Source organism: Aulonocara sp. 'chitande type north' Nkhata Bay, linkage group LG1, assembly GCF_057382095.1.
Source record: "Aulonocara sp. 'chitande type north' Nkhata Bay isolate Kocher_YH1m ecotype deep benthic linkage group LG1, A_spYH_male_GT1.1, whole genome shotgun sequence".
Classification (NCBI taxonomy): Eukaryota; Metazoa; Chordata; class Actinopteri; order Cichliformes; family Cichlidae; genus Aulonocara; species Aulonocara sp. 'chitande type north' Nkhata Bay.
The window spans coordinates 12,762,245-12,790,189 of record NC_141344.1 but is presented as its reverse complement, the minus strand read 5'-3'; the positions used below and the strand labels follow the sequence as shown (position 1 = coordinate 12,790,189).

General features: G+C 39.8%; 1 protein-coding gene across 1 annotated transcript in view; it reads right to left on the bottom strand.

Annotated features, from left to right (window-relative positions):
• LOC147338760 (ras-specific guanine nucleotide-releasing factor 1-like) overlaps window positions 1-21,637 on the bottom strand; it is a 31,589-nt gene extending 9,952 nt beyond the window's left edge. Inside the window, exons 1-14 of the mRNA XM_086274208.1 lie at window positions 20,753-21,637; window positions 15,287-15,393; window positions 10,480-10,627; window positions 9,626-9,718; window positions 7,524-7,777; window positions 7,318-7,397; window positions 6,714-6,907; window positions 6,358-6,467; window positions 5,852-5,970; window positions 5,302-5,462; window positions 5,013-5,076; window positions 4,123-4,265; window positions 3,511-3,593; window positions 2,553-2,801 (exon numbers count right to left, since the gene is read on the bottom strand). Coding sequence (XP_086130334.1) covers window positions 2,553-2,801; window positions 3,511-3,593; window positions 4,123-4,265; window positions 5,013-5,076; window positions 5,302-5,462; window positions 5,852-5,970; window positions 6,358-6,467; window positions 6,714-6,907; window positions 7,318-7,397; window positions 7,524-7,777; window positions 9,626-9,718; window positions 10,480-10,627; window positions 15,287-15,393; window positions 20,753-21,028 — 2,081 coding nt within the window. The 5' untranslated portion in view covers window positions 21,029-21,637. The remainder of the gene's footprint in view (window positions 1-2,552; window positions 2,802-3,510; window positions 3,594-4,122; window positions 4,266-5,012; window positions 5,077-5,301; window positions 5,463-5,851; window positions 5,971-6,357; window positions 6,468-6,713; window positions 6,908-7,317; window positions 7,398-7,523; window positions 7,778-9,625; window positions 9,719-10,479; window positions 10,628-15,286; window positions 15,394-20,752) is intronic.
• Between the last annotated feature and the right edge of the window lie 6,308 nt (window positions 21,638-27,945).

Genomic DNA, 27,945 nt, shown 5'->3' with positions numbered 1-27,945 from the left:
CAAGGAGCATAGATTGGAATGATGAAGGCTGGGAGCATTAAGACAGGAGAGGGGCAGAAGTACAAAAACAGCAGGCAGGAAGAAAATAAAGGCATAAGGCAGAGTCGAGATTCAAGAGAGGAAAGCAAGTAAAGCAGGATAGAAGAAAAACAAGAGAAGATATTTAAGTAAGAGATTAGAGAGGAGTGTGACAAAAAGGAAGAAGGACGAGGAGAGTAGGGTCTGGGTGCAAAACACCACCATCAATATTTAATACCGTAGAGCCGCTGCAGATGATGGGAGAAAGGGAGAGAGGGAGGGAGAAGACGAGGAGAGAACGAGAGGGTGGGGTCCTGCAGCAGAGTAAAGGGTTGCTATGGTGACAGCGCAGCGAAGAGAGGGATGGTCAGACTTCTGGAAAGAAAGATAAAAGTGAGAGAATGTGAAAAAAAAGGGCAGGAAAAAGAAGAGGAGGAGTCAGGAGGAGGTGGGTGGACGCAGGACTCAATTAACTGTGATGGCGGTCAAAAGAAGTCTTGGTGTGACCTCTTGCTTGCCTCCTCCCCAGTCCCTTCTCACCTGGGCAGGATATGATGGGCGACTTACAGGCACTCCACGTGAGAGACTAATTCTGACACTGGGGAAGTCCCGTCTCTTCACTGCACCATTACTGCACTGTTGCTGCATTCTCGCGAAAAAAAAATTACTGGAAATGTCGAACTTTGTTCATTTTTTGCATTTGTGACAGGGATCGCCCTTGCAGTGAGGTTCTCCTAAGGGTTTAATGTAAAAGGCCCTTTTACCCTGCTAAGTAAGCTGCCCACTTAAATGCTAACAGTGAATGTGGAGAAACAAGAACATAGACACAACTCATGTGAATGTCTTACTTAGAAACAACCTAATCACAGTTTCTGCTACACAAAAGTCGAATTAATCAAACCAGTAAAATAAAGTAAAGTAAGTATCCAGCTAGAGTGTTTTGGTGTGAGTTACCCAGTTCGTTATCTGTAGAGATGTTTTCCTTCTCTTGAATATAATGGAAGAAAATGGAGCTCGCTTTGTGGTGCTCTAAGCACCAAAAACAACATCTGAAAATTTTAGTAGAAATTTCTCATTCCAAGGAAATGAGAACAAAAGAATGTTAATGAGACTGATCTGTGTCATGTACTGATGATGAAGGAAGTATGCATTTACCAATGCTGCGAGGCTCATGCTTGTAACAGTAAACTACTAGGCAAGGGTCCCTCTAGGACTTAGCATCCATGTTTTTTAAAAATAATTCCAAATTGTGATTTTACTGAGCACAGAACACTTTTCAAGGTCACTCTTTTGAGGACGCCAATGTTCACATTTTGGACAGAGAGGACAGATGGTTTTAAAGAGGAGTGAAAGAAGCCATTTATGTCCACTGTGAGCGACCATCTTTGAACAGAGGCGGTGGTTTACGACACCAACTGTCTGCCATCTATAATCCGGTTTTGAGATCCCTTCCCAGACACCTTAACGCCCACTCACACCCTGGGCCAACTGACCTCAGGAAATCGCATGATAAGGTGGGGCCAGGTTTCACAATGAGCTCACCCGAAACCCTGCGTGATTGTGACCCACACCCGTTTTCACACCTTGGCTCATGTGATTAGGTAGAGGATCATCAGGGTGTCCTTTGTCCCTCTTTGGGGGGAAACTCCCACTGGGTTTAAATCTGGGACTCTCCACCATTTGACTCTTAGAACTGAAGAAGTTTCTCGGATGAGAGGTGAAACGTCTTCAAGCAACTTAAAGAAGTCCAGACGCTTTTCTTTGCAAGCTCCTTAGACTACAATGACCTGGATGACTGAGAACCTTCACAGACAACACTTTTCAACTTTGTTTCAGTCTATTTTAAATGTGCTTTGGCTCTGAAAAGACGACAGAATTTATGGATCATGTTCGCATATCGCTTATTTTTTGCCTAACAGAGCTTTAACCTGGATTTATGGCTGGCATGGTGAATTGTGTTCACTGAAACTTCTTGAGCATGACAGAATTACACCTGTTTTCAGGGTAGTGTCTCCTGAGATCATGGGTATCCAATATGGATTTCCAGCCTCATCCCATTCACACAGCAATTTCTGCAGATTCTCTGAATCTTTTGATGATAGTATGTACTCTTGAGATACACAAAGTCAAGATGCCTTAAAGAGGCAAAATGTTCATCCAGCTGTTGTTAAAAGGAGAGGGGATGCTACACAGTGATAAAGATGGCCAGTGACCCCGTTTTTTGAGAGGTATTACTCCTATCAAATTCAAAATGAACCATTGTTTATCATGAAATAGTTAAATATCTCAGTTTAAACATCTGATATGTGTTCTATGTTCTACTCTGACTAAAATATGTTTGGAATTGGGGTTGTACTTCAGTGCAAATTAAGAAATATCGGAAATGCAACTTGGTATAAAAAGGTTGGCATTAAAAGCTCAAAACTGATGAAATAAGGTTTTGGCCAGCAACTAAAATGCAGTTAGTGTGAAAATGTTTATACCAGGGAGCTCATAAAATCCCTCATTAAACCTCCTGGAATCATTTCACTTACCGTGCAGGGATGGCACTGATGGGCTTCTTGTAGATGGTAATGAGCTTGTCCAGTACTACATCAGCGCTGGTGAAGACACGGTAAGAGTGGAGGAAAGTGTTCAGGAAGTCGATGGAGAGGAAGCGCAGGTCGGTCAGCCTCTCCAACAAGCGCTCCACACTGGCATAGCGGATCTGCAGCACCTTGCAGGAGTTCATCATCTTGCTGAAGCGAATGTCGACATCATCACAGTACAAACTGGTGTCTGACCTGTATTGGATTAAAAGTGAGGTTAATAAAGTTATATAGAGATGTAGCTCCAGTTACTGCAATTAAATGCCATTTAGTGGCCGTGAATTCTTGGCCTTCTTTCAGTTCGTGCATTAAGTTTATTATTTCTCATGTTTGGCTCTGTGTTCTTCTTGATCTGTGTTAGGTAGTTGTCTATAAGGTTGTTTCCTGTTTTTCTTTGAGTTTGTTTTCTCTGGTTTCACGTTCTGGGTTTTACTTCCTCTCTGTCTGAATGTCTTAATTGCGTTTTACCATGTCTCATTCCTCTATTTCCGATTCCCAATTAGTCTCCAGTGTATAAATAGTGTGACTGTCTTTGTCCAGTTGTCTGTTGTACTCCATGTTTTCCTCCCATGAGTTTTCTGTGTTCCTCATCTCTGTTCCTGCGTTTGCAGCCTGTGAATGTTAGATTTTTGCTCATCTTTAGGTGGCGTTTCTGGACTGATTATCAGCTTTATAAACAAAGCTCACTTTTTTATACTTACCATTTTTAGTCACGTTTGAAGTCAGTTTTCTACTGTGTGAATATTAACACAGCAGCCCTATACATTTTTAGGGATAATGTTAGCATTAGGCTACATCATGAGCCTGTAAGTATGAGCATGTGCAAACATCTGTGATTTTTATGCAGCCTTTTGAACATACTTTGTATGTGCTTTACTATTGCTACAGTGTGTCCAAGTCTCACTTGATCATCTGTGGCACAGAGACTTTGCTGTTTTCCTCAAAGGCATTCATCATCAGGCCATTGCAGCGGATGTTGTCAATGCACTGTAAGGCAGAAAGCACAGTGAGCATAACAGTGCAAGAAGACGAGCATGTTTATAAACATATGAATGCTCCAGGCTCCAACATTTATCAGATCATGTGTGTAGCTTCAGTAAGTTTGGTCTCTTTGCGTGATTCATGCTCCGTATGTCCCCTGACAAAGTCTCTGGAGGCTACTCGTGTAGCCAGGTAATGTATAACAGACATCCAGTTCAAGACTTCCTATTCTTTGCACTGATCACTGCACTGGTGTTCTCTCTATTTTCTTTCCACACACAAATTGTTTACTTGCACTTGATCAAAATTTTATTGGCCAATACATCTTCAATTACAGAAGCTTAAAACAGCAACTAAAATCTTGCCCATTCCCAATCGAATTTGTATATTGAGATTATTTATCATTCGATTACCACTTCATTACAAGATGACTGACAAAATCTGTAGATTTACAGAGTTTGAGAAGTGTTTTTTTAAAGCTGCAGCAACAAAAAAACGTGAAATCAAATGTCTTAACATAAGCGGCGAGACATACCTGACTGATATCACTTGTCCACGCTGACTTCTCCAGTCGGGAAGAAGCCACAAGGATCACGGTGTAAGGCTGGACGTCTTTGGGTTCCACCATCAATTTAAAGTCCAGGTGTTCTGTGTCCTGACCACTGCGCTCCCCTTTGGCTGAAAGGCAAAAATAAAATAAAATAAAAATTCTAAATAGGAAAGAAAACAATATGCTGCACTTTAGAATAGATCAGCTACTGTTTTATTTATTTTTGTTTCAGTTTGTTCACATTATTTTTCTGCATACGTTATGCTTATATTTTATATTGATTTTATATTCCTAAATCTTTCCACAGTAAAGTCAATAATTAACCTTGTAATACAGCAACGCAGCGGTAATGTTTGATTTTGCAAATACTGAGCAAAGCACAATAATGGAATAATCTTTGCTTTATTCATTGGGGTTATTACCTTGATTTGGAACAAATATCAGTCAATCAACAATTGTGAGTAATTGTTTTGGCTAACTTTAATAGCAGTAAATTTAAAAAAAAATTCTGACACCTCAAGTAATGTGGGGGTGAAGAGGAAACGGTGGAAATCATGCAAAAACACTTTCTGTAGAGATAATGTGTTTTATATGCAGAGCATTTAATCCAGCCACACCCCACAAACACCACATTCTGGTTTGTAACTGTGAAAATTTAGTTGGTAAAGTGGAAAACATTCTTCGTCCGCTTTTAGGGTGATTCACTAACTGTTACAGCCCCCCGTTTGTTAGATTGTTACGCCTGTATGACGATGCCAAATAGAAAAGTGGTATCACTTCATTTTTCAAGCTCTTCATACAGTAAACACTCTGCAGCTTCTAGATGTATGTATTTATAAAGGAAACATTTGAATCCACTACACATAATAACTCACACTCATCATCAGTCCCCTCCGGCTCCTCAATCAGAGTGCAGTCTATGAGAGACACCACTCCATTCTGTAAGAGGCATGAAAGGTCACAGGGTCACATTCACCATGCTGCCAGCTAACAGATCATCATCAAGCCCATCCTTTAAGGATAACATACTTAACAGTATAACATTGATTATACATTTATAAACAAAATAGGTGAAGTGTTTTATAACTGCACCCTACACTCATGTAGAATGAATTTTTACTGTTTTTCTACTACTTGGCCTACTTTAGGTCAATCCTGCCATACTTTAGTGATGTGAAGTTTTCCTCCGGAGCCTCGGGTGCAGATGATAAGATGTTTGGAGAAGAGGAAACACTGTCTCTCTCCTTCCTTCTTCAGAGACAAAGAGCCAAGCCGGCCTCGTGTGATCTTCCCTTTCTCGCTCATTGGCACCTGGATCAGAGAACCTATGAACACAAACACGTGTGCAAGAAAAACATATAAGCAAATTTTGAATTTGCTCTCTTTTCCTTCGTAATCTGAAAACTGGCCATACAAGAAGAAAAAATAAACTACATAATTTAAATTTAAAAAGAAAATCCAAAAAAACCCAATGTCCATACATTTTGGTGCAAAAAATGTGTTATTTGTGTCATCATTTCATCAAGGATTTCATTAGCACCCTAAATTAATAAAAGAAACACCCATGCTTGAATACACCAGCAACTTTTACACTTAGTGAGTTTTTTTGGTTTTTTTTGCACGATAAAAACTCAGTTTCAAGTTTGTTTTTATTTGTTGACCATAACTGCAAACCTTGTCATATAAGAACAACACAAGAAAACGTTTTCTTTACCTTGTCTAACAAAGGTCTGGCTGGTATCAAGAAGCACTTCACAACCTTCCACAATCATTCGTTCAATGGCTAGATTCTTCCTGATGTTCTCCGTCTCGCTTACCTCATCATGCATGATTCTGAAAGGACAACAAATACTAATGATTTCAGGTACTTCTTAATTAAAGCCATATGTTTTTTCTTATTGTTTCTATAGAGTTCATCAACTCTTATAGTGAATTTGCTCCACTGTTCTATTACGTGAAATGAGAACAGTGACCACAAAATCAATTAAAACTGTTAGAAATGATAGACACTGTGTCTGTGTCTGACTGTGTTATATTTTTGGTACTTTGCGTCGATTGGATGAGTCACTGGCTATTATAGCTCTGTTTTCTGTATCCTTATGCCAAGTACAAGATATATTAAAATACAGGTACTAATTCAGGGTTACTAGTTTCTGATTTACATCAGACAAAGATCCCACTGAGTATGTTTGTGTTGTCGAGCTACATTGATAGTTCTACCTGGAAAGCTCCTCCAGTTTTGATTTGGCATAGTCCAGACTGTTTCTCTCCACATGCTCATGGGGAGTGTGAGCAAGCAACTCATGAAGAGTCAGGATGTAACGAGGAATCTGAAAGAGATGCGCTTTAAATGAGTTTGACTGAAAATGTTTTATTTTGTGTTACATGTATCTTTTCAGTCCAAATTTAAAACATTACTGCATTTTAAACTATTTCACCACAGTGTGTTGCAGCACTAATGCCTCGTGTATTTTATGTGAATTTTAACTTTAGCATACAGTCAATATATATACATCACCGAATCATAATATGTGTAGTAATGTGTAATAGTGAAGTCATCCACATTGTAATTTTACCTGAAACATGGGGTAAGTGAGGAAGGTCTCCAGCGTCCTCTCCTCACAGTCAGGCTTGGCCTCGTACTGCTTCAGCAGCTTGTCGAAGTCACGGTTCTGTTTGCAGTGAGCCAAAATCTGCAAGCTGTACTGGTGGTTCCTCACAAACTCTTGGTAGATGTTTAGCATTGGCAGTAAAATGTCAAACAGGTCAGCTAAAAAAAAGAGACAAAAAATTCCATAAACCATAAAAATTGGAAGAATCAGTGCAGACACAAAGTACCATTGAAGGAGAAGTCATGTGCTCGGTATCTGTATATGTTCAAAAAATGTTTTTTATACTCTCACCCTCAGTCGCCTACCCGACAGACAATAAATCATTATTATTTTTTGCAAGGAAGGAAGGGCGTAGATTCATTATTTTTAGTTGAATTCATATCTTTATGGTATGATTTCAACTATGTGTGTAAAACTGACAGTGCTTCTCAATGATGAAAACACTTTCATTGTGTTGTGTTGTAAGAAACCTCTGTTGTATCTGAAAAAATGTATACATTTAACCAAATGAAATTATTTTTCTTAGTTGCAATTTAGAAAAATTAACTTATTATTCTGTGCCTCTTACCTAGCACCAGTGTTGGCCAGCTGGCTATCCTGGCCTTCAGGCCCTGGTAGAAGATCTGATGGAGGAACATGATGGTCTCACTAATGAAACAAATAAGCAAAATGGCAGTCATGAGCTATTGTTTCTCCTTCTGCTGTCCAAAAATGTTGGCAGCTCCCGCCATGCCGAGTCACACCACTCTCACAAACAGCATGACCACCAGCCACCTGTTAAGGAAGATGCTGCTGACATCATCGTGGGTGATGGGCGGTTTCTTGGAGCTGGCGGCCATTCGGAGTGGCCGCAGGAAGTTGTTGACCAGGATGTGGAGTTGCTGGACGTATTCGGCTTCGGCTTCCAGCATGCTGAACACCACCTGGTTCCTCTTTCTCATGCTTTCAGCGTGGGGCGAGCGAATGTAGTCTTGGATGATAGTTTTCCACTTCCTGCGGCAAATCCATCCTCGCAGGAAACTTTGGACCTGTGACAAAAAGATTTATCAAACATTGAAAAAAAAACACAATTTTTTATAATTTTGGAGATTTGAGTTTTAATGGATTTCCATGACTTCCGTGGATTTTTTTTATAGGGTTTTCTCTGTATTATTATAGTCTTTATCTTATAATATAAAGCACCTTGAGTTATGCAGTGAATCAAATGTGTGTGATGTCGTGTTTCTGCTCATAGCTGTTACACTGACGACACTATCAGCACAAAAAATAGACAGAAAAGTGGATCTAATAATTTGCCGTTAAAGATGCTTAAACATTTTTTGTGATTAAAAGCCAGATAAACAATTTTATATTTAGTAGAGACCAAAAGGTGCCAAAAACTGTACCAAACTCACAAAATGCTAAAATATTTGATAATTAGCCTTCCATTAAGACACAAAATAATGATCTTATAATTTACATATATATATATATATATATATATATATATATATATATATATATATAGTTTATATCTTGTAAGTGCTGCCCCAAACTGAGCAAACATGAGTCAAGGCAAGTTTAGACGTGTCCATTTATTAGGTAAGTTCAAATTAAATAATGCCTCAGTCAAAGGCGTTGCTTTCCACCAGGAAAGGCAGGGAACTATGCCAGTGGCAATGTGCAAAGTCTGCACTGACAGTAGGAGAGACCTGACCCCCCTCAGAGTACCCCACCTGACTCGACTCACTTCTGTCGAAAGTGGTATGCATACACTCAAAGTGTAAGAGGAGTGAAAAAAGAAGAAAAAATAGAAATATCAGCAGATAATAACAGTTAAATATAATCTTAATTTACTAAACATTGCTAGGCTAGCCTTAGCTGTGTGAGAGAAATACTTGAGAATAGAATAGAATAGAATCGATCTTTATTGTCATTGTACATGTACAATATGGTCACTTCAACTACCATCACTAGCTAGCAGACCAGCCTACTGTGTCCACTTCTGCTGGCTTGAGATCAGATTATTTATAGTGCTGAATGCTGGTGGGAGGGGCCCACATTGAATTATTGCACTGGTTCACATCTATAGACTGGTAAGTGAGGTAGAATGTTTATTCCCCAACTGGGTGGTAAATGTTTGCTTGAGGCTGGAGGTGAAATCAGTCACAAAAAGAGTGGAGCACCAAATAAATCTTTGTGATTGATTTGGTTCCTAGCAGATTTGTGCAGTTACACATAGTTTACATGGAAGATGCCAACTTGCCCACAAACACGTCCCATCTGTTCACCAAGTGGCGCTGAAACTCTGAAAAGTGTACTGTAACCCAGAAATGTAGAACATTTACTTTCAAAGTAAAAGTTATGCCTTACAATGAAACCAACATATATTACATGATGGAACTATTACTTTGAAGGTGAACAATGTCCATCTTGAGTTTGCATCACAAGTTTCACGGTTTCTCTACCACTTAGGAAATAGGAAATAGCAAATATTACCAGACAAGTCAACATTTTCTATGCAAACTATGTTCAACTGACTATTAGTCATCATCTTTTCCAGCTGTACAGTAACTAACATTTCAAAGCTTTCCAAGCTCTCCAGCCTTAATTCAGATCAGGCAGCTCCTCAGTAGAACTGAGGACAAAAGAAGCTGATGACTGCAGTGATCTAGCGTGATCAAGTGTGAGCTTCCCTGAATTTATTAGGATTTTTTAAAAAAAACTGCAGGTACCCAAAGATGTCAAAAATCTGTTTCAGAAATGAACAACATCCCTACTGGAAAAGATCATCAGTGCTTTACCTTTAGCATCTTTGCATTAATTTAGGTTTTCTTGATTAAAAAAGGTAAGTCAGGCTTTACCCTTTAAAACTGTGCAATACTGATACAGATCACCTTTTTGATCTTCTTGATCTCTGTATCATCCTCACTGGGGGGCACCTCTGGATTTGACTGGATCTTCTCATTGTCCTTCAGAAGTCCAGCAATCTGAAATTCATCATAACCAGTACAGGACTCAGTAAGAGGAATATAATATGTGGCCAGATAAACTCTACTCATGATCATCTCTTATTCCGAAATATGTTTCACTATGGTTGTTAATATCTCAGTTCATGTTCTTGAATTACTTTTTGTCCAGCTATCCATTAGCTGGCTCAAAGGAATTATAAACACAGAAACTGCACCAGACACATCAAAATACCAGTTTTGTATTTCATTCAAATCTGTTGCATTTGCTTCCATTATACACAGCATGTGAATACAAAACTTCTGATAAAAGACTGAAATTAAACAAAATAACACAAACACCATTACTAGAACACTCTTTAGCTGTGAAAAGTGAGATAGTAGATCATGTTTTTCAGCCACAGACTCCAGTATCATGTGCAACAAAAGCCGATTCATGCATATTGAAAACATTTGGTTCAGCTGAAGCTAGCCATTAGCACATTAAAGAGAGGTGCATTTGATTTAGTTTAGACTGAATAATTAGGATACAAAACACTCAACAGCATTACAGAGTCTCTAACAAGGACATCCCAGGGGCACTGCAAGCTACAAAGCTCATCATGAACTCAGAACATTGTGGTTTGGAATCTGGGTCATGACCTTTGTCCTGTGACCACATTCTCACTTTATCCTCTCAGCCTGCCTGTTTTTGATCGCTTCTCTCTGTATGCTATCCAGTAAACACACATCACACATATACAGGTACTGTGTTACTAGCATGAAATTACAAGGCAAGTTACCTCTGATTTCAGTCGCTCTATCTCGATTTCCCCATCCTCTATCTGTTGTCGAAGTTGCTTGGCAACCGTTTTCTCCGTCTCCACTATTTGGAGTAGATGAAGATACTTCTGCATGAGGGTCTCATGCTCTGTAGCCAGGTTCCTGTAACTATACAGACACACACGCAAAGACCTCATTAACGCATGTTTCAGGGGCTCTCCATAGCTTTATCAAATCAAATACAGACCTCTGATCAGCATATGTTTGGAACACGGACCTTAAATCCTCAGAAAGTGCAGGATTTACTTACACAACCAGGTCTTTAAATACTTGATGGGATAGCACTCCATATGTTGGATGCTTTTGTGTGAGCAATAATTAAACTGTTCACGTGCATGTTATTTAAGGCCTATATTCAATACAGTCAATTATGTTCAGCTTGCCTAAACCTGGCCTTGAAAATGTCCTGTCAAAAGAAATGTTTGGCAGGTGTTTTAGTTAAATCTTACTCAGTTTAGGTGTTTTCTAACATGCCCCACTTGCAAACCTCTAAAACGTCCCATATACAGTGGGGCAAAAAAGTATTTAGTCAGCCACCGATTGTGCAAGTTCCCCCACTTAAAATGATGACAGAGGTCAGTAATTTGCACCAGAGGTACACTTCAACTGTGAGAGACAGAATGTGAAAAAAAATCCATGAATTCACATGGTAGGATTTGTAAAGAATTTATTCGTAAATTAGGGTGGAAAATAAGTATTTGGTCACCTCAAACAAGGAAAATCTCTGGCCCTCACAGACCTGTAACGTCTTCTGTAAGAAGCTTTCCTGTCCCCCACTCGTTACCTGTATGAATGGCACCTATGAGTTCACCTGTTTGAACTCATCATCTGTATAAAAGACACCTGTCCACAGCCTCAAACAGTCAGACTCCAAACTCCGCCATGGCCAAGACCAAAGAGCTTTCGAAGGACACCAGGAAAAGTATTGTAGACCTGCACCAGACTGGGAAGAGTGAATCTACAATAGGCAAGCAGCTTGGTGTGAAAAAATCAACTGTGGGAGCAATCATCAGAAAATGGAAGACATACAAGACCACTGATAATCTCCCTCGATCTGGGGCTCCACGCAAGATCTCATCCCGTGGGGTCAAAATGATCATGAGAACAGTGAGCAAAGATCCCAGAACCACACGGGGGGACCTGGTGAATGACCTGCAGAGAGCTGGGACCAAAGTAACAAAGGTCACCATCAGTAACACACTACAACGGCAGGGAATCAAATCCCGCAGTGCCAGACGTGTTCCGCTGCTGAAGCCAGTGCATGTCCAGGCCCGTCTGAAGTTTGCCAGAGAGCACATGGATGATACAGCAGAGGATTGGGAGAATGTCATGTGGTCAGATGAAACCAAAGTAGAACTTTTTGGTATAAACTCAACTCGTCGTGTTTGGAGGACGAAGAATACTGAGTTGCATCCCAAGAACACCATACCTACTGTGAAGCATGGGGGTGGAAACATCATGCTATGGGGCTGTTTTTCTGCCAAGGGGACAGGACGACTGATCCGTGTTAAGGACAGAATGAATGGGGCCATGTATCCTGAGATTTTGAGCCAAAACCTCCTTCCATCAGTGAGAACTTTGAAGATGAAACGAGGCTGGGTCTTCCAACATGACAATGATCCAAAACACACCGCCCGGGCAACAAAGGAGTGGCTCCGTAAGAAGCATTTGAAAGTCCTGGAGTGGCCTAGCCAGTCTCCAGACCTCAACCCCATAGAAAATCTGTGGCGGGAGTTGAAAGTCCGTGTTGCTCGGCGACAGCCCCAAAACATCACTGCTCTCGAGAAGATCTGCATGGAGGAATGGGCCAAAATACCAGCTACTGTGTGTGCAAACCTGGTAAAGACCTATAGTAAACGTTTGACCTCTGTTATTGTAACATAACCTTTGTTGGCAAAGTATTGAGTTGTATTTTTGTTATTGACCAAATACTTATTTTCCACCCTAATTTACGAATAAATTCTTTACAAATCCTACCATGTGGATTCATGGATTTCTTTTTCACATTCTGTCTCTCACAGTTGAAGTGTACCTCTGGTGCAAATTACTGACCTCTGTCATCATTTTAGGTGGGGGAACTTGCACAATCGGTGGCTGACTAAATACTTTTTTGCCCCACTGTACCACAGTTTTTGTCTCGTTTTAATGCAATAAAGCTTGGTAAACTCTTTTATATTTTCTCCAAAAGTAAATAAATAAATTCCATATTTTCCCCTCTTTTCTCTTGACTAAACTTTCAGGGGCCTGCGCCACAATTCGAAAAACACAAATTTAACTAACTTTAACAATGCAGATTGTTAACCATAAATAAAGAGTAATTCAGAAATACTCAAGCCCCATGGCATTTACATGCCAGGAACGGCTGAAAATTTTAATTGAGATACCTTAATACAAGTCTTATTTACTTGCTAGCTATTACAGTGTTACAGTAAGTGCTGCTGCCTTGATGGTGCACTAATCAATTTAATCTTCAATGACTCTAATCAGTCGACCTTTTGTCACTGAATTGCAAACTGTTGACATTTAGAGTGATGGTATTGTTTTGCTTTCATTAACCTTCTTTGTGCCCTCATCATAAGTGGCCATTTCACTCATTAGACATGTGAGGACTCCATAAATCAAGAATCAATATTAATAACCACTTTGTTTTTTATTGATTTACTTAATACTTTAAATTGGTGTCGTAAATTATCAGTAAAACTGGTAAAGTGGCACTCACAGTTCCCTAGGAAATGTTTATTCAAAGGTCCAATCATCTAGAAGGAGATAAGTAACATACATGCATACATGTGTTACTCTCATTATAGTATGACCGCTGTGTTGTTTTAACATTACAAATTAACAAGCAATCATACAACAATACAAACCCAAAAGGGTCCAAATGATAGTTTGCGGCACACTGAGTCATAGCACTTGCATTTTCCATCAGATATACAGAGAAAAATCTATTCTATGCCCACTTAATAGAATAAAAACCAAGCAGCAACCTATGTTAAAAATGTAGGTAACACCATAATCCCTGCAAAAAAAACCCCAAAATCTAGTTGAGACTGACTCCAAATGCAAATTGGTTTCTGTAGATTTCCAAGTTAAAAGCCTATCTTTGATGCAAAAAGTTTGCAGACCAACAGCCTCCACTTGTTACTAATAGCTAGTGATAAGTGGAGACAGTTTTTCATGTTCAGTATTAGTAGTAAGCAGGCCTATGTTCGAGTCAGCATGATTTTCACTAACTGAAATTGTTATTTATTTATTCATCACAGTGAATTACACCTGATAGCTAGCCAGCCCTTACTAAAGCTGATGATTAGCTGCAGATGGGACAGTTATTTTCAACATTATGTAGAGTAGCTGTAATTTCAACTTTGTCAAATCTTATTTAAAAGTTAAGAAAAATTGCCCAACTTTGGCCCAAATTAAATTTTTGCTTTAATTTTAACACTTATTTTTGTACCACTGTCAGTTTTCCCACGGATTTCAAATCAGGATTCTTTCTATTTTATTTACTTTATTTGTTTAACCCTTATTTAACTAAAAAGTCTGTTGAGATTAAAAAATATTGTTTTCAATGTAGACCTGGCCAAGAAACCATTCAGCCTTTACTTAATCTAGTTATTTCAACCAGAGGCTGTCCTACTGCCATGTGTCTTTCTTATGTCTCTACTATGTACCCTCTGAGCATGCCAAAATAATAATAATAATAATAATAATAATAATAATAATAATAATAATAATAATAATAATAATAATAATAATAATAATAATAACCTATCCCCACAAGCTTGTGGGGATAGGTTAATTGGATAATTCAAATTGCCACTAGGTGTGAATGTGCGAGTGAATCTGAGTGTGAATGGTTGTCTGTCCCTATGTGTTAGCCCTGCGACAGACTGGCGACCTGTCCAGGGTGTACCCCGCCTCTCGCCCTATGACAGCTGGGATAGGCTCCAGCGCCCCCCGCGACCCTGAAAAGGATAAGCGGTAGCGAATGGATGGATGGAATGGATAATAATAATAATAATAATAATAATAATAATAATAATGATAATAATAATAATAATAATAGTATAAAAAAAACAACATACTTTGGACTCTGTAACACACATCAAGCTTACAGGTACACACAGGGAAAAATCGTAACTAATGACTGTTGTTAGGATCCTAACCAATCTGCTGGTACACTTTACAAATATCAGTAGTTAACATACTTGACCATTTTTATGTTTGCAAGTACAAACACTATCAGTTTCCACTTGTCAAGTTGTAAATTCAAGAATTACATGGTAATTTATAGTGGACCTGACTTTATAGATGGTATAAAAGACTGACTGAGCCAAAATGATGTTGCACATTCATTAAGGAGTTCATTTTGTGAATCCTTGAGCTGGCTGTTTTTCATCATCTTCGTCAGGTAAGCTCACACTAAAGCATATAATGCTTTATCCACCCTGACTCTAAAAGGGATCTTAGTTTGCTAAATTGTGGTTATGGTGCAAACATTTTCAATTGATTAAGAACAAAGGGATGTTTTCCTAGATGTCTCTACAAGTTGAATTCATTTTGCAGATACAGAAGTGACCCACTGTTTGCCATTTAAAGGATACAGCTTTTTATGCTTTTTTATACACTCTCTATATAAGTTCCAAACTAAATTTTCACATCTTTATTGACTGTAGATGTTACAAGCACAGTTCTCATCAAGATCTCCACCCCTCAGAACATCCTTATCTAAACAGCTGTAGGTAAAAGGTCATGTGTGAGAGCTACCTGGCCTGCGTGATGGCAGCCACCCACTCATCACAGTCCTTGACGTCCTCTGTGCGCAGCTCCAAAGCCTTCTGGTTGTCATGATTGAACGTGACAGTGAAATAATACTGGGAAAACAAAAGCATAGTGAGTGAGTCAGATATTTGTTCAGCATATAATAACCAGGATATCTGTTATTGTGCTATAAAATGTATGTTGCTACCCTTTAATCACTAGTAATCAGCAGCCACTTCCACTGATCTGTATTTTACTTAAAGGTGTATTTATACATGCATACATGTGCTGTATGTGTGAATGAGTGAGAGAGAGAGAGAGATCCTGAGGGAAAAGTCTTGAGAGATTCATTATAAAGCCTTTGTGCCTTCTGTCTGTAACCTGGCAACTCACCTCTGAATTGGCGGAAGCCTCTTGACTGACGCCATGTTTTGTTTTGTTTTGTTCGAGTGGTTTGGCTGCATTTTAGCGACACAACCACCCCTGGGTCCTCACCCCTTTTTTACACTCTCACCAATTATCATAGGGTTGAGTTATGGTAATTATGGCGAATGCAGTTCAATTGTTTTCTAATAGGCTTACTGGATAAAATCCTCAAATCACCAGAGTGGTGGTCACCGCACTACTAAACAGCTAACCTATTTGTAGTAGAAACACATCAAATTATATAACACTGATGCATTGTAAACAGACCCCCACAAATCCAATATATTGGATTTTTTTCATTTATCCTTCCCAAATGCCAAGAGCAATTCATTTGTGAATGAGAGTAATGTTCCTTATTTTCTGACGAGCAGCAGAACGGGCCTTTGTCAGTAATGTGCTTCCCATCTCTCACATCCTGTGAGCTGTTGTGTTAAACCTTTTAGGTGGCTATATTTAAATCCAAGTCATTACAGGGTTTGGTTTTTTTTGCCAAAGATACAGTATCTGTTGGTAAGTGAGACAGCACAACCAGTAAGTAAGCTCTTGTTAAAATAATGTGTGAACAAAGCAACTAAATTCCATCTGGAATACAGAAAATAAGACAATGTTATATTTATGTAAGATTAATGTTAAAGGCGTGTTTTAATCACAAAAATACAGAATGACTTCTTTTTTATGTTTTTATTCAGCTACTCATTCAAATAAATAAATCATAGCAAGAATAGCCAGTATCATAAACACAGTCTAGATGGGTGATGAATGAAAGGAAAAACCAAACTGTTGACCCCAAAAACAAAGAGATCTGGTGGGTGGTTCAGTTATGCATTGCAAGCAGTATTTTTGGTGGCATGGCTTGGTCCCCTTAGATGGAAAGGTTATTCAAAATCAATATGAACTAGTTCTGGGTGTCCCTTTGATAGACTGGCAGCCTGTCCAGGTTGTGTTCCACCTTTCACCTTATGCTCAACCCTAAGTTGGATAGACAGTCAAAAGTGAGGATGAATGGATGGACGATGGCTAGCTCAGGATAAGCACCTTCCTCCTATGATAAAATATTTCTATTCTTATGTTAGTGGTGTTCTTCAGGATGGTATTACACCCATACACAGGGTACGTTGGAGGGTTAAATAATGTTTTAACCCTCCGACTTTAGTCGTTACAGTATACATTTCTGTCACAAAGACCACAGATTCTATTTCAGTTTATATAATTGGCCAATTCACACTGATATTGTCCACTGAATATTGCCAGGTGGATTATCACGATTACTGTAAACTGGCCAAAGCCATGCTGTTTATATATAGATGATTTAATGTGTGACCTATATTTTCAGATTACATCATAAAGTCAATGAAGTGAGTATACACAGAGACTGATGGAACACCATTGCTGATTACTCTTAACAACAAAGGAAAACATATAGCCCATCCAGCATTTGCACTCGCCACTACCTAAGAAAACTCACCTCCCATTTCTTATAAGCCCATATTTGCTGTACTTGCTAAATGGAGTACAATGCCAAAGCATGTTGTTGCACATTTTGTTGGCCCCTTCAAATGTACTTTTTCAGATGCAAATAGGGGTTGCCATAGTAACTGTGGGCTTAAACGTAACTCGCCTTCTAAATGGGGAATAAGAACATTTAAAAAGTAGAACACTCCAAAGAACACAATGAGAACAGAGAGCCAGACGGAGAGGGAGGCAGAGAAAGATCTTCTGCCTTTTTGAGGAGTGAGGGCTATAAAAAGCGCTGTAGCCCAGCAAGGTGGCAGTTGGCTTGGCATCTATTCGCTGTATTGTCCCTCTCCCTGTCACACACAGATAAGATCCAGTGCTCTCCTGGCCATTTCTCCTGCAGCTCTGACACACACTCGGTGACATACAGTACATGCATACACACCACTGAAATCTGGAATCTGCTGTAATCCTTACATGAACCAGTTTCCACGTCAGGATTGTACAGCACCATTGTCTGTGACCACCTCTGCAGTCTGCTGGTTGACTTAGGTGTCATTTTATGTTTTTCCCGAGTGAGGATGGTGAAAAAGAAATCTGTGTGCCAACAGACACTTTGAGAATCGATCAGTCTCCCTGTCCGCATTTCACCTTTTCTGTGCAGTCTCTCAGTTTATGGATCAATACAGGCGTATACAGGAGTACACCGAGAGGCAAATATAGACTTAGTAGCATGCACACAGAATGAGCCCTGCAAGATTTACACATGTGGACACATAAAGACATGACTGATTGGAAACTACAAAGTGTGCTGTTCACACTGAGAGAAGGCCACATATTTGTGTGAATACATTTTCAAAATTTATATGTATATAGTTTTGCTAAACTAAGAAAAGAAGCCAGTTAGAAAAAAAACTGAAAGAACATGTTCCTGACACATATTATGCAAAGGGACATGTGTGGAACAGAAGACTGTGTTATGCTAAGTGAAGGCTTTCAAATTCATTTAATTCATTGTTGAAATAAATTCACTGGAGCAGTCTGCATGAACAGCTGTCATCGGAGATGTCACTCAGTACATATTGCACCCCTAGAATAGAGCATTTCTCTTCTCCTGATACGGTTTTAAGGGAACAGACAGTGAGCAGTAAACAAAGTTGAATAGTTCACGAAACGAAAGCAAACAAGTCCTCAAAAGTGGGTTAGTTGTCTCTATCTTTTAAACAACAAATGACCAATATTGAATTTTCTTGCTGACCCCCTCTTCCCACAGCTGTGCAATCCTCACGATTAAATTGCATAATATAACTAAAAAAAAAAAAATATATATATATATATATATATATATATATATATATATATATATATATATATATATATATATTAAATATATATATATATATATATATATATATATATATATATATATATATATATATATATATATATATATATATATATATATATATTCTTCGTAGTATCCCCTACAATCCTGGCTCCTCTGCCTGCAGACAGCAGACAGCAGAGGGCAAGAGCGTTTGAGGAACATATGACAGCTGAGTTCAGCACCATGGACAGCAAACTGGGTACAGCTGTACTTGGAGCAGAAGCTGTGGATTTCACAGATAATGGATTTACCCTGTTCCCATCCTTTATTTATTCTTCTTAGAGGCTATACAGTAAAACACAATTATTGCAACAGAGGGCTGTGATCCCAGTCTAACACAATATCAGACAATGTTGTTTTTGGAGAGATTGTGAATAATTTGACAGATTTTTACTGTGGATGGGAAAAATTGTATGGCACACATGCAAATATAACCAAGCAGTTCCATAATTGATTTATCAGTGTTTTGGATCAGATCCTCTGTTTGTTTGCTTATTTTTTGTGATTGTTGGGGGAGGGTTATCTAAGGAAAGAAGACCTCTGAGGCATCATTTAGCAACATTTTGGTTACAATATAGTGAAGCTTAGCATTTGCCACCAAATAGCCACATGGAATTTAAGATTTGGATATTTAGGACGTGAAGATTTTCTTTTATGAAAGTTCAGTATAGGTTTACCTCACTTGCCTTTTCTTCCTCTTCAGTTTATTATTATAGATTTTTATTGAACTTGGAAAAACACAAATCTTTTTACAGACATGTTAACTGGTTTCCACTTTTTTCCGTCTAACACTTTAGGTTTTTATCTCCTAACCTTGAACACCAAAATCGCCACCTTCACAATAACTATCTTCAAAACTATCAACAATTACTTCCTGGAAAGTTTTTTTGTGCAAATATACAATATATTAAAAGTGGAACACATCCACAAGACCAAAAGTTCAGACTTTCTAGAATTTTTTGCTTTAGTTCTTTTTTTTAAAAATTCCAGTGTAATTGGTTCAAAATCACATTCAGAATCTGTTTTATTCATAAACAAAGAATATGATTGCTGAACAAATAAAATGGCCTATCATTTTGACTTTTACCTTCAGTTCTTCATCCCCTCTGCTGCAGGGAAAGCAGAAGAGACTGCAGCTGGCAGAGCTGATTTCAGAAGGTGACTGCAGTCATAGCTCACAGCAGCTTGACCACTTCTCTGGCTCAAATGCGTTTATACACAGTTTTTATTTTTATATTTTTATACAGCACCAGTTTGCCTCAAAACACCAAAGCACTTCCAACATGGGAAACTACGCTCTCACTAAAATTATTTCTGAATGTGTTGCAGGCATAAAAACCCCCACTGTAAACTGTTTTTTTGTTTTTATCCCTCACACATATTAATCCATGGCACTAAACGCCAGGGGAATTAAAAAAAGAATAGGGGGATGCACTGAGAAAGAAAAGCATTGCTGGGACATCGTTTGGTTTTCATTCATGGCCGTCGTTAACAACCCATGATAATGAGAGAGCTATCAAATGAGCCAAGCCGCTATAAACCGGGGAGACACAGTTGCCAAGGTAGGATGCTATTAATATCAAGACAAGGAATTAAATCAATACGTCAAAACAACAAGGAAGGGGCAGCTCTCCTCCGCAAGATGGCAACCTACAAAGTTTGGATGCAGTTTAAGTTTACTCCTTATATGTGCTGCATTCCCGGAACATTTGGGGTGTCTAAAAATACAGCGTCTTGCATCCAAATGTGATGCAACAGATGAACAGAAAAGAGGAGGCTAAGATAATGTGCAAAGTTTGCAGATATTTGCGTGAATTCTGCTAACTTTGTTTGCTGTTGACGTGGTATTTTTCGTGCATTTAACCTCGGAGGAAGGCTGTGAGGCTATTTTGGTTCATAATCGAGAAAATCAATCGGTTAGGATGACGCCATTACGTAACTCTAAAACGTCAAGTCAACTGTAATGCAAAAGCATCTCTGGGAAATTGTTTGCGTGATGAATAGGCGATATCTTCTGGTGAAAAGTGTCTACACGATACCTCCTGTTATAAATGTGGCTGTAACGCAGAGCCCAGCTGATCAAAGGGATTTTAAGGGGGGAAAACAGTAGGAGGGGACCGCTCTGTGTATTCGTTCAGTGAGACTGACTGCCTTGACAGTGTCAGTCAGACTTAAGGGAGCTCCCCGTGCGATCAATATCTTACCTGCTTCTCTAAGCATTCCTTCGCTGAGAGAGACGGTTTCGGTGACGGTGCCCGGTCACAAACACATCCCTCCAACAGGTACAGTCCGGAGGGGCGTGAGCTCGAGTCGTTTTCGAAATAAAAAAGCATATTCTGCAACAAAGCGAACCACTTTGAATGCCATTTTGTGTTGTCTGAGCTTTTTTTACTCAAGCAACCTCGCCTCGTCCCGTCTTTCTTCGCCAAAAGAGCCAGATAGGTGATGTGGCCATCATTGAGTCTGATCCCTTTCTGCATTTTGGCTGAGAATCCGAAAGGATCTGCGGGGATGCCTGCGGATTCTTACATGTTCTCCTTCTCAGCACCTCCGAAACACAGTCAGACTTGGTGGGCAGCAGCCCACTCCAGTGTGGCCATCCACACTTGCTGCACTGATTTTTGCAACAGCCAAAGGAAAAGAGAAAGAGACGATGCGCGTGAAGAGTCAGTCACACACTCGGCTGCAAAAACCTATCCACGCTGCAAGCCTAGGCTACTACCGTAGCCCCGACGCCTTCTCAGAAAAGCCTTCCTCATGAGCGCAATCGCTCATGATGAGGACTGAAGTGTCCGCGTGCAGTCTACCGAGCGCGTGCGTGCACGCACACACACACACACACACACACACACACACACACACACACACACACACACACTCAGCACCCTGCTCTCGCAGGGAGAACGCGCAGTCACCTGACCGGTCCCCGGAGCTGCAAATTTCAGCGCCTTGGACAGAAACTCCGAGGATAAACACAGACGGAGAAAGACGGGATTCACGTCGAGAATCCCAAAGCTTATCGGGAGGCTTTTCAGGAATGAAAACACGCACGCACACACGCGCGTTTACGTACACACCTAATATCACACGCGACTAATGCAGTGAGAGCGTCTTTCTGTGTGTGCACTGAAACTCACAAGCACGAGAAAGTCCGGAAGGAACACTTGATCCCCCGCTGAATATCCAGTTGCTTAGCCAATTCAAAGCATTTTCGTAGTAGAATCAGTGTAATGCAATAACGTAATACTGCAATATTGCAATATTTATTATTATTCCAAAGAAGACTGGCTTGCACTGTTAATAACACAGAATGCACAGAACCACAGGCGAGAAAACAAAGCTGTTTTAAACAACATGAGCAATGCAAGTGGTCTGGAAAAAGTTGTAAGAATGCTTAAACATCCATGACATCCACCTGTCATAGGTGAAAGGGTGGGCCACACTCTGGACAGGTCACCTGTCAATCACAGGGATAATGTAATGAGACAGAAATCACACACATGGACAGCTGCAGAGTCGTTGTTTAACTTAAGAAGCACGTCTTTGGATAGCAGAAACCCATGCAGGCACAGGAGAGCATGCAACAAGAATTTTCATTCATCCTCTACCACTGGATGCAGAGGGTTTATAAGCATAGTGCTCATGCCAGGGAATATTCAATCAGGTGTTGCGTTTAAGTCCAGGTGTAAGGGATTTGCACTTTATGAACATATCTGTTTCCCCTAAAAGAAAATACACTGCACTTTTATTCCAAGTAATAGTTATAAGCTGTGAAAAGAGGGATACTGATTTTGCTCTAACCTTCTCAGCTACTTACCTAACTGCATGGCAAAGAAAACAATTTATATATTGTTTTTATTACAAAAACAGAAAACTATAACTGCTACGTGAATCTGTCTGTCTGTTCCCCATCTTCCAAGTTGAAAAGAGAAAAAAATGAAAGTGTTGTGAGAGCACAGTTTCTCTGGCTTTGCCCACATTCACATTTCCTGCTTAAGTGTTTAAAAAGTTCAGAATCCACGATGTCAGCAAGCCGGGCAGCTGCTGATGGTGAAGAGCCTCACAATAACCATATCATATGTGCCAGTGTCTTAACAATTTCAGTACAGCCTCTGCTCTTCCTGAATTTATTCCCACAGGTAAAATTGAAGCCAGATTTGCTGAGGGCTTGCACTGCTCTTTCCATATCACTGCAAATTCACATAAATTGTTTTGTTTTGGGGGGTTTTCCATCTTTTGAAATAACATGAAACCTTTGTCCTTGGCTTGCTTCATCCTGTTCTGCCCCCTTTTATAAAACACTGAGTTAACAAAAGCCTCTCAACACTGTCCACTGCTGGTGCATTTACATATCTAAGAGGGCGAGAGAGATACTCATTAGGGTTGGCCCATAATTAATCCTGGATTAGCATATTGGGGCGAGGACACACACAATGGTTTATTTCATCACAGGGTGTCTGACAGTGGGATCACAGTGCAGTGTCTATGTGCGATCATTAAAAGGATCCAGGGAGGTAACAGGGGATAATTGAGTGAGATTCTGCTGCTCTTGTTGTTGCTGTTTTTATTGAACAGGAAAGAGGACACTCCACTTTTCTCAAGCATTTCATTTCTTTATCTTTTTGGTAACAGGTGCAGTGAAGATTGGCAGCAATGTGGAAAGAGAGAGATCCAGTAGTAAGGAATGAGATGAGCTGCAATTCAACCCCATGCAGCCATTAGCAGACTAAGCCTGCTAGGACGCCCCAGGCTCAGCTCTGTTGCCGAGCTTCTTCCGTCCCATAATCAGCCTCTCAGACAGGAGTGGTAATGAGGTGGTGATTCTCCTCCGCGACTGGGACTGATAGTAAAGATTATTTTTATCACTTCTGATAATAGATGGGTTAAAATGGAAAGGGAATGTAAAACACTAGAAAGACTGAGGTGATGAGTTAAAGTCTTAAATGGGATTCAGACCAACTCTATCCAGTCGAAAAGCATTTTTCAAAAAGGAGACATCCACAGGTGGAGACATATTGTGCAACAGGATTTTTTGAGATATTGTTTCTGGGTTTCTGGGTTGATGGTGAAAAAGACAAGTCAGATGTGTTCATTATCAGAGATGGGATAAAAATGGGGTTAATGAAAAGTGCAGATAATGAAACAGGAGCATGATTATGTCTTTTTTGGTCACTGGTGCAGAAAAACTGAGAATTGTATAACTCTGATATATAAATAAGGGGGAGGGGGCGATAGAATCAAACATTTGACAGACTAATATTAGCAGTTTAGTTGTTGTGATTCTGTTCACCTAACTTCTGTACCTTCCCTTGTTTAAGCTCTATTTTTGTCTCCACCAGCATCCTATTGTTTTTGCTGGTTTTGCAGTGGGATAAATGTGCCACTTGCACGACATCCTTTATTCTGTTACTGACTGAATGTCCACTGTAGGTCTTTCTCAAAGGTTATGCAGGATTTTCTCAATTTTGTATAACTGGTTTAGCCTTTTTATGTAACCAATACATTTTATATACAGTATGAGTATCTCACAAAAGTGAGTACACCCCTCACATTTTTGTAAATATTTTTTATATCTTTTCATGGGACAACATTATGACACTTTGATACAATGTAAAGTAGTCAGTGTAAAGCTTCTACAACTGTGTAAATTTGCTGTCACCTCTAAATAACTCAACACACAGCCATTATTCGCTAAACAGCTGGCAACAAAAGGGAGTACACCCCTAAGTGAAAATGTCCAAATTGTGCCCAATTAGCCATTTTCCCTTCCTCATGTCATGTGACTTGTTAGTGTTACAAGGTCTCAGGTGCAAATACGGAACAGGTGGTTTGAATTTGCTGTTATTGCTCTCACCCTCTCTCATACTGGTCACTGGAGGTTTCCCATGGCACATCATGGAAAAGAATTCTCTGAGGATCTGAAAAAAAGAAGTATTGCTCTACATAAGGATGGCCCTAGGCTATAAGTATAATGCCAACACCCTGAAACTGAGCTGCAGCACAGTGGTCAAGACCATAGGGCAGACTAACAGGACAGATGGTGTTAGGGTGCGTGGCGGCAACCAGGTGAGGAGTACCAAGACAAGTGTGTCTTGCCTACAGTCAAGCATGGTGGTGGGATGTCATTGTTTGTGGCTGCATGAGTGCAGGGGAGCTACAGTTAATTGAGGGAACCTGAATGCCAACATGTACTGTGACATACTCAAGCAGAGTATGATCCCCTCCCTACAGGAACTGGGCCACAGGACAGTATTCCAACATGACAACAACCCCAAACACACCTCCAAAAAGACCAGTGCCTTGCTAAATAAACTGAGGGTAAAGGTACTTGACTGGCCAAGCATGTCTGCAGACTTAAACCCTATTGAGCATCTGCGGGGCATCCTCAAATGGAAGGTGGAGGAGCGCAAGGTCTCCAACATCCACCAGCTCCATGATATCATCATGGAGAAGTGGGAAAGGATTGCAGTGTCACCCTGTGAAGCTCTAGTGAACTCCATGCCCAACAGAGTTAAGGCAGTGTTGGAAAAAAAACATGGTGACCACACAAAATATTGACATTTTGGGCACAGTTTGGACATTTTCACTTGGGGGTGTACTCGCTTTAGTTTCCGGCAATTGTAGACATTAATGGCTGTATGTTGAGTTATTTTCAGGTGACAGCAAATTTACACTGTTATGCAATCTGTACACTGACTACTTTACATTGTATCAAAGTGTCATATCTTTAATGTTGTCCCATGAAAAGATATAGTAAAATATTTACAAAAATATGAGGGGTGCACTTACTTTTGTGAGATAATGTATATAAGGAAAGGCCAGGTGGTGGGCCTTTCTGTGTGAAGTTTGCATGTCCTCCCCATGTCTGCTTGGTTTCTCTCTGGGTACTCAGACTTCCTCCCACAGTCCAAAGACATGCGCTTAGTTGGGTTGGGTTAACTGGTGATTCTAAATTGAAATAACCTTTCAGCAGGCCTTGCCCTACAGTAACTGGGATATGCTCCAGCTCCCGTCATGACCCTAAATTGGATAAGCGGAAAAGAATGGATGGATAATGCAAAGCCATATTTAATTGTGATGCACCAATAATTAGATTGATTAAGACCTTTCGTTGATCCAAGTAGGAAAACACTTTTTCCAGATTTATTGTGGTGGTTAACGTGTACAGTGACGGGAGAATTACCCTAGCACATTTTTGAAAGGTGGGGGAAAAGACAAGCATACTGAATGTAAAAGGCTCTGACCAGGCTCAGAACGAGGATATTTTTGTTGTGAGGTTACAATGGTAACTTCAAAAGGGCTGTTCTGCCATAAGAATGAAATGAGGCAGTTAAATCTAGGAACTACCGTTTTTTGTGTTTAATTGTCAGGGTTTGAAATATGGTGAGTTATAAGAATAATCGATTATACTGTTATTATATATAAAAATAGTTACTCAATATGAACTTTGATAGCAGCTTGTGTTCACCATGATGTTTCAGTAAGCTTGTGCAATCTCACAACGTTTATTTCCATTCAGAGTCAAACCTTGGCTCAAGCTCCCTGAACCACAACTTCACCATTCAAGCCCTCTGAATCCTGACATTGTTATCTTGGAACATACCTGTGCCATCAGGGAAGGAAAGAAATCCATTGATGGAAAAACCTGGGTAGTCAGTATTTTGAGGTAGGCAACTGACCTAATTTTTTTGGGCACATAATGTTGCTCAACCTTGACCAAAGCCCAGATCATAACACTGTTTTTATAGGCTTGTAGGCACTAGGGATGATGGGTGCATCACTTCATCCACCTCTCTTCTTACTCTAATGCACCCATCACCATGGAACAGTGAAAAACAAGACTTATCAGACCACATGACTCTTTCCGAATTTATCCATTGATCCAGAGTCCGATCATTAAGCTCCCTAGCAAACTGAAACCTCTTTTTCTGATTAGCCTCCCTGATAAGTGATTTTCTTAAGACTACACACTTGTTTAGTCCCAATCATTTGAGATGTCTTTTCACTGTGCATGTGGAAATGCTTTGACTTTAACTATTAAACATAGCCGTGAGTTCTACTGACCATTTGTTTTCTTAATCAGTAAAATAACGCCACAGAAAATGATCATTTTACACTTTTTAAGGTAAATTGAAGACATTTGCGTTATATGCCATTCTTCTGACACTACATCAAAGGTTTGCCTTCACCTTCCACAGTGTTTGTATCAGTGACACTGTTGCCTCTTTGGTGACAGATTGGTCGGTGTCGGCAGGTCTCTGACTCTGGGATCTGGCTCCATCTCTACGTGCTCTGCTGTGTGCCAGATACTGCATGCAGGGTCACCACCTGGCTGCACCATCCTCAAGCCGAACAGCACTCAGACTAACAGAGAGAATGAGCTCAGACAGAAACAAACAACCACCTACAAAAACAGGAAATATGTCATTTTTTAGAGAATTCATCTCATTGTTATTGTTTACATTTTCTGTTGGTTCTTGAGCATTGTAGTTTGAGGTTAATTAGTTAATGAACACATACAAGAGCATCTTTTTTTCTTCAGTGCAAAAAAAAAAAAGAAAAAGAATAAGCTTAAGGAATTTTGTTACACCCCAAAGTTAATGTTACCTTTCTTTTTTGCTCAACTGTTTTACACAATGAGTCATGATGTCTGATGCCACACTGCGTAACAGTACTGAGAAAAGACTTCACAGAAATGGGACAAAGATGTGACTCAGAACAAGAATAATTTGAAACAAAGAGCAAATCTGAATATTTGGATCTGTCATTTTGCCCACAAGGTTTTAACTGACAGAAACTTGGACTGAGACTTGACCAGCAGACAGACACCTGAAAATACTGCGCAGCTCTGAAACACTGTCAGCACAGCTGATAGCATAACGCCCAATGTGGTGTAAACAAACAAACAAACAAACAAACAAACAGACAGACAGACAGACAGACAGACAAATAAAAGAAAACATCTTTGCTTGGTGCAGGTAAACCAAGCTCATTTAAATCTGAAATCCTAGAAAATAGAGCCAAACCAGGAAGAAACAAACCAAACCTTAATAATTTTATCTTTTAACAAATGTCAAAAACAACCAGTCCTAAAAGACAGCCCTCAGTATGGTCTGTCTTCTCTCTTCCACCCTCATCCACCCTCTGCAAACCTGCACAGTGTGACCCTGCCAGAAAGGCATCTGGGTCTCAGTCTAACAGGTGTCATTCACAGAAGCTCCGAATGCTGCAGCGCAGAATGGCTGGCCCAAAGATAAATGCTAATGTCATGCAAATGCCATATAGCACATCTGAAGGTGAGGCATATTAATGAAAGGCAATCAGCCCGAAGAGTGCACCGTCCTTGACAAGAAAGCTTCCACATCCTCAAATGTTACTGAAGGTCAACAGACAGATC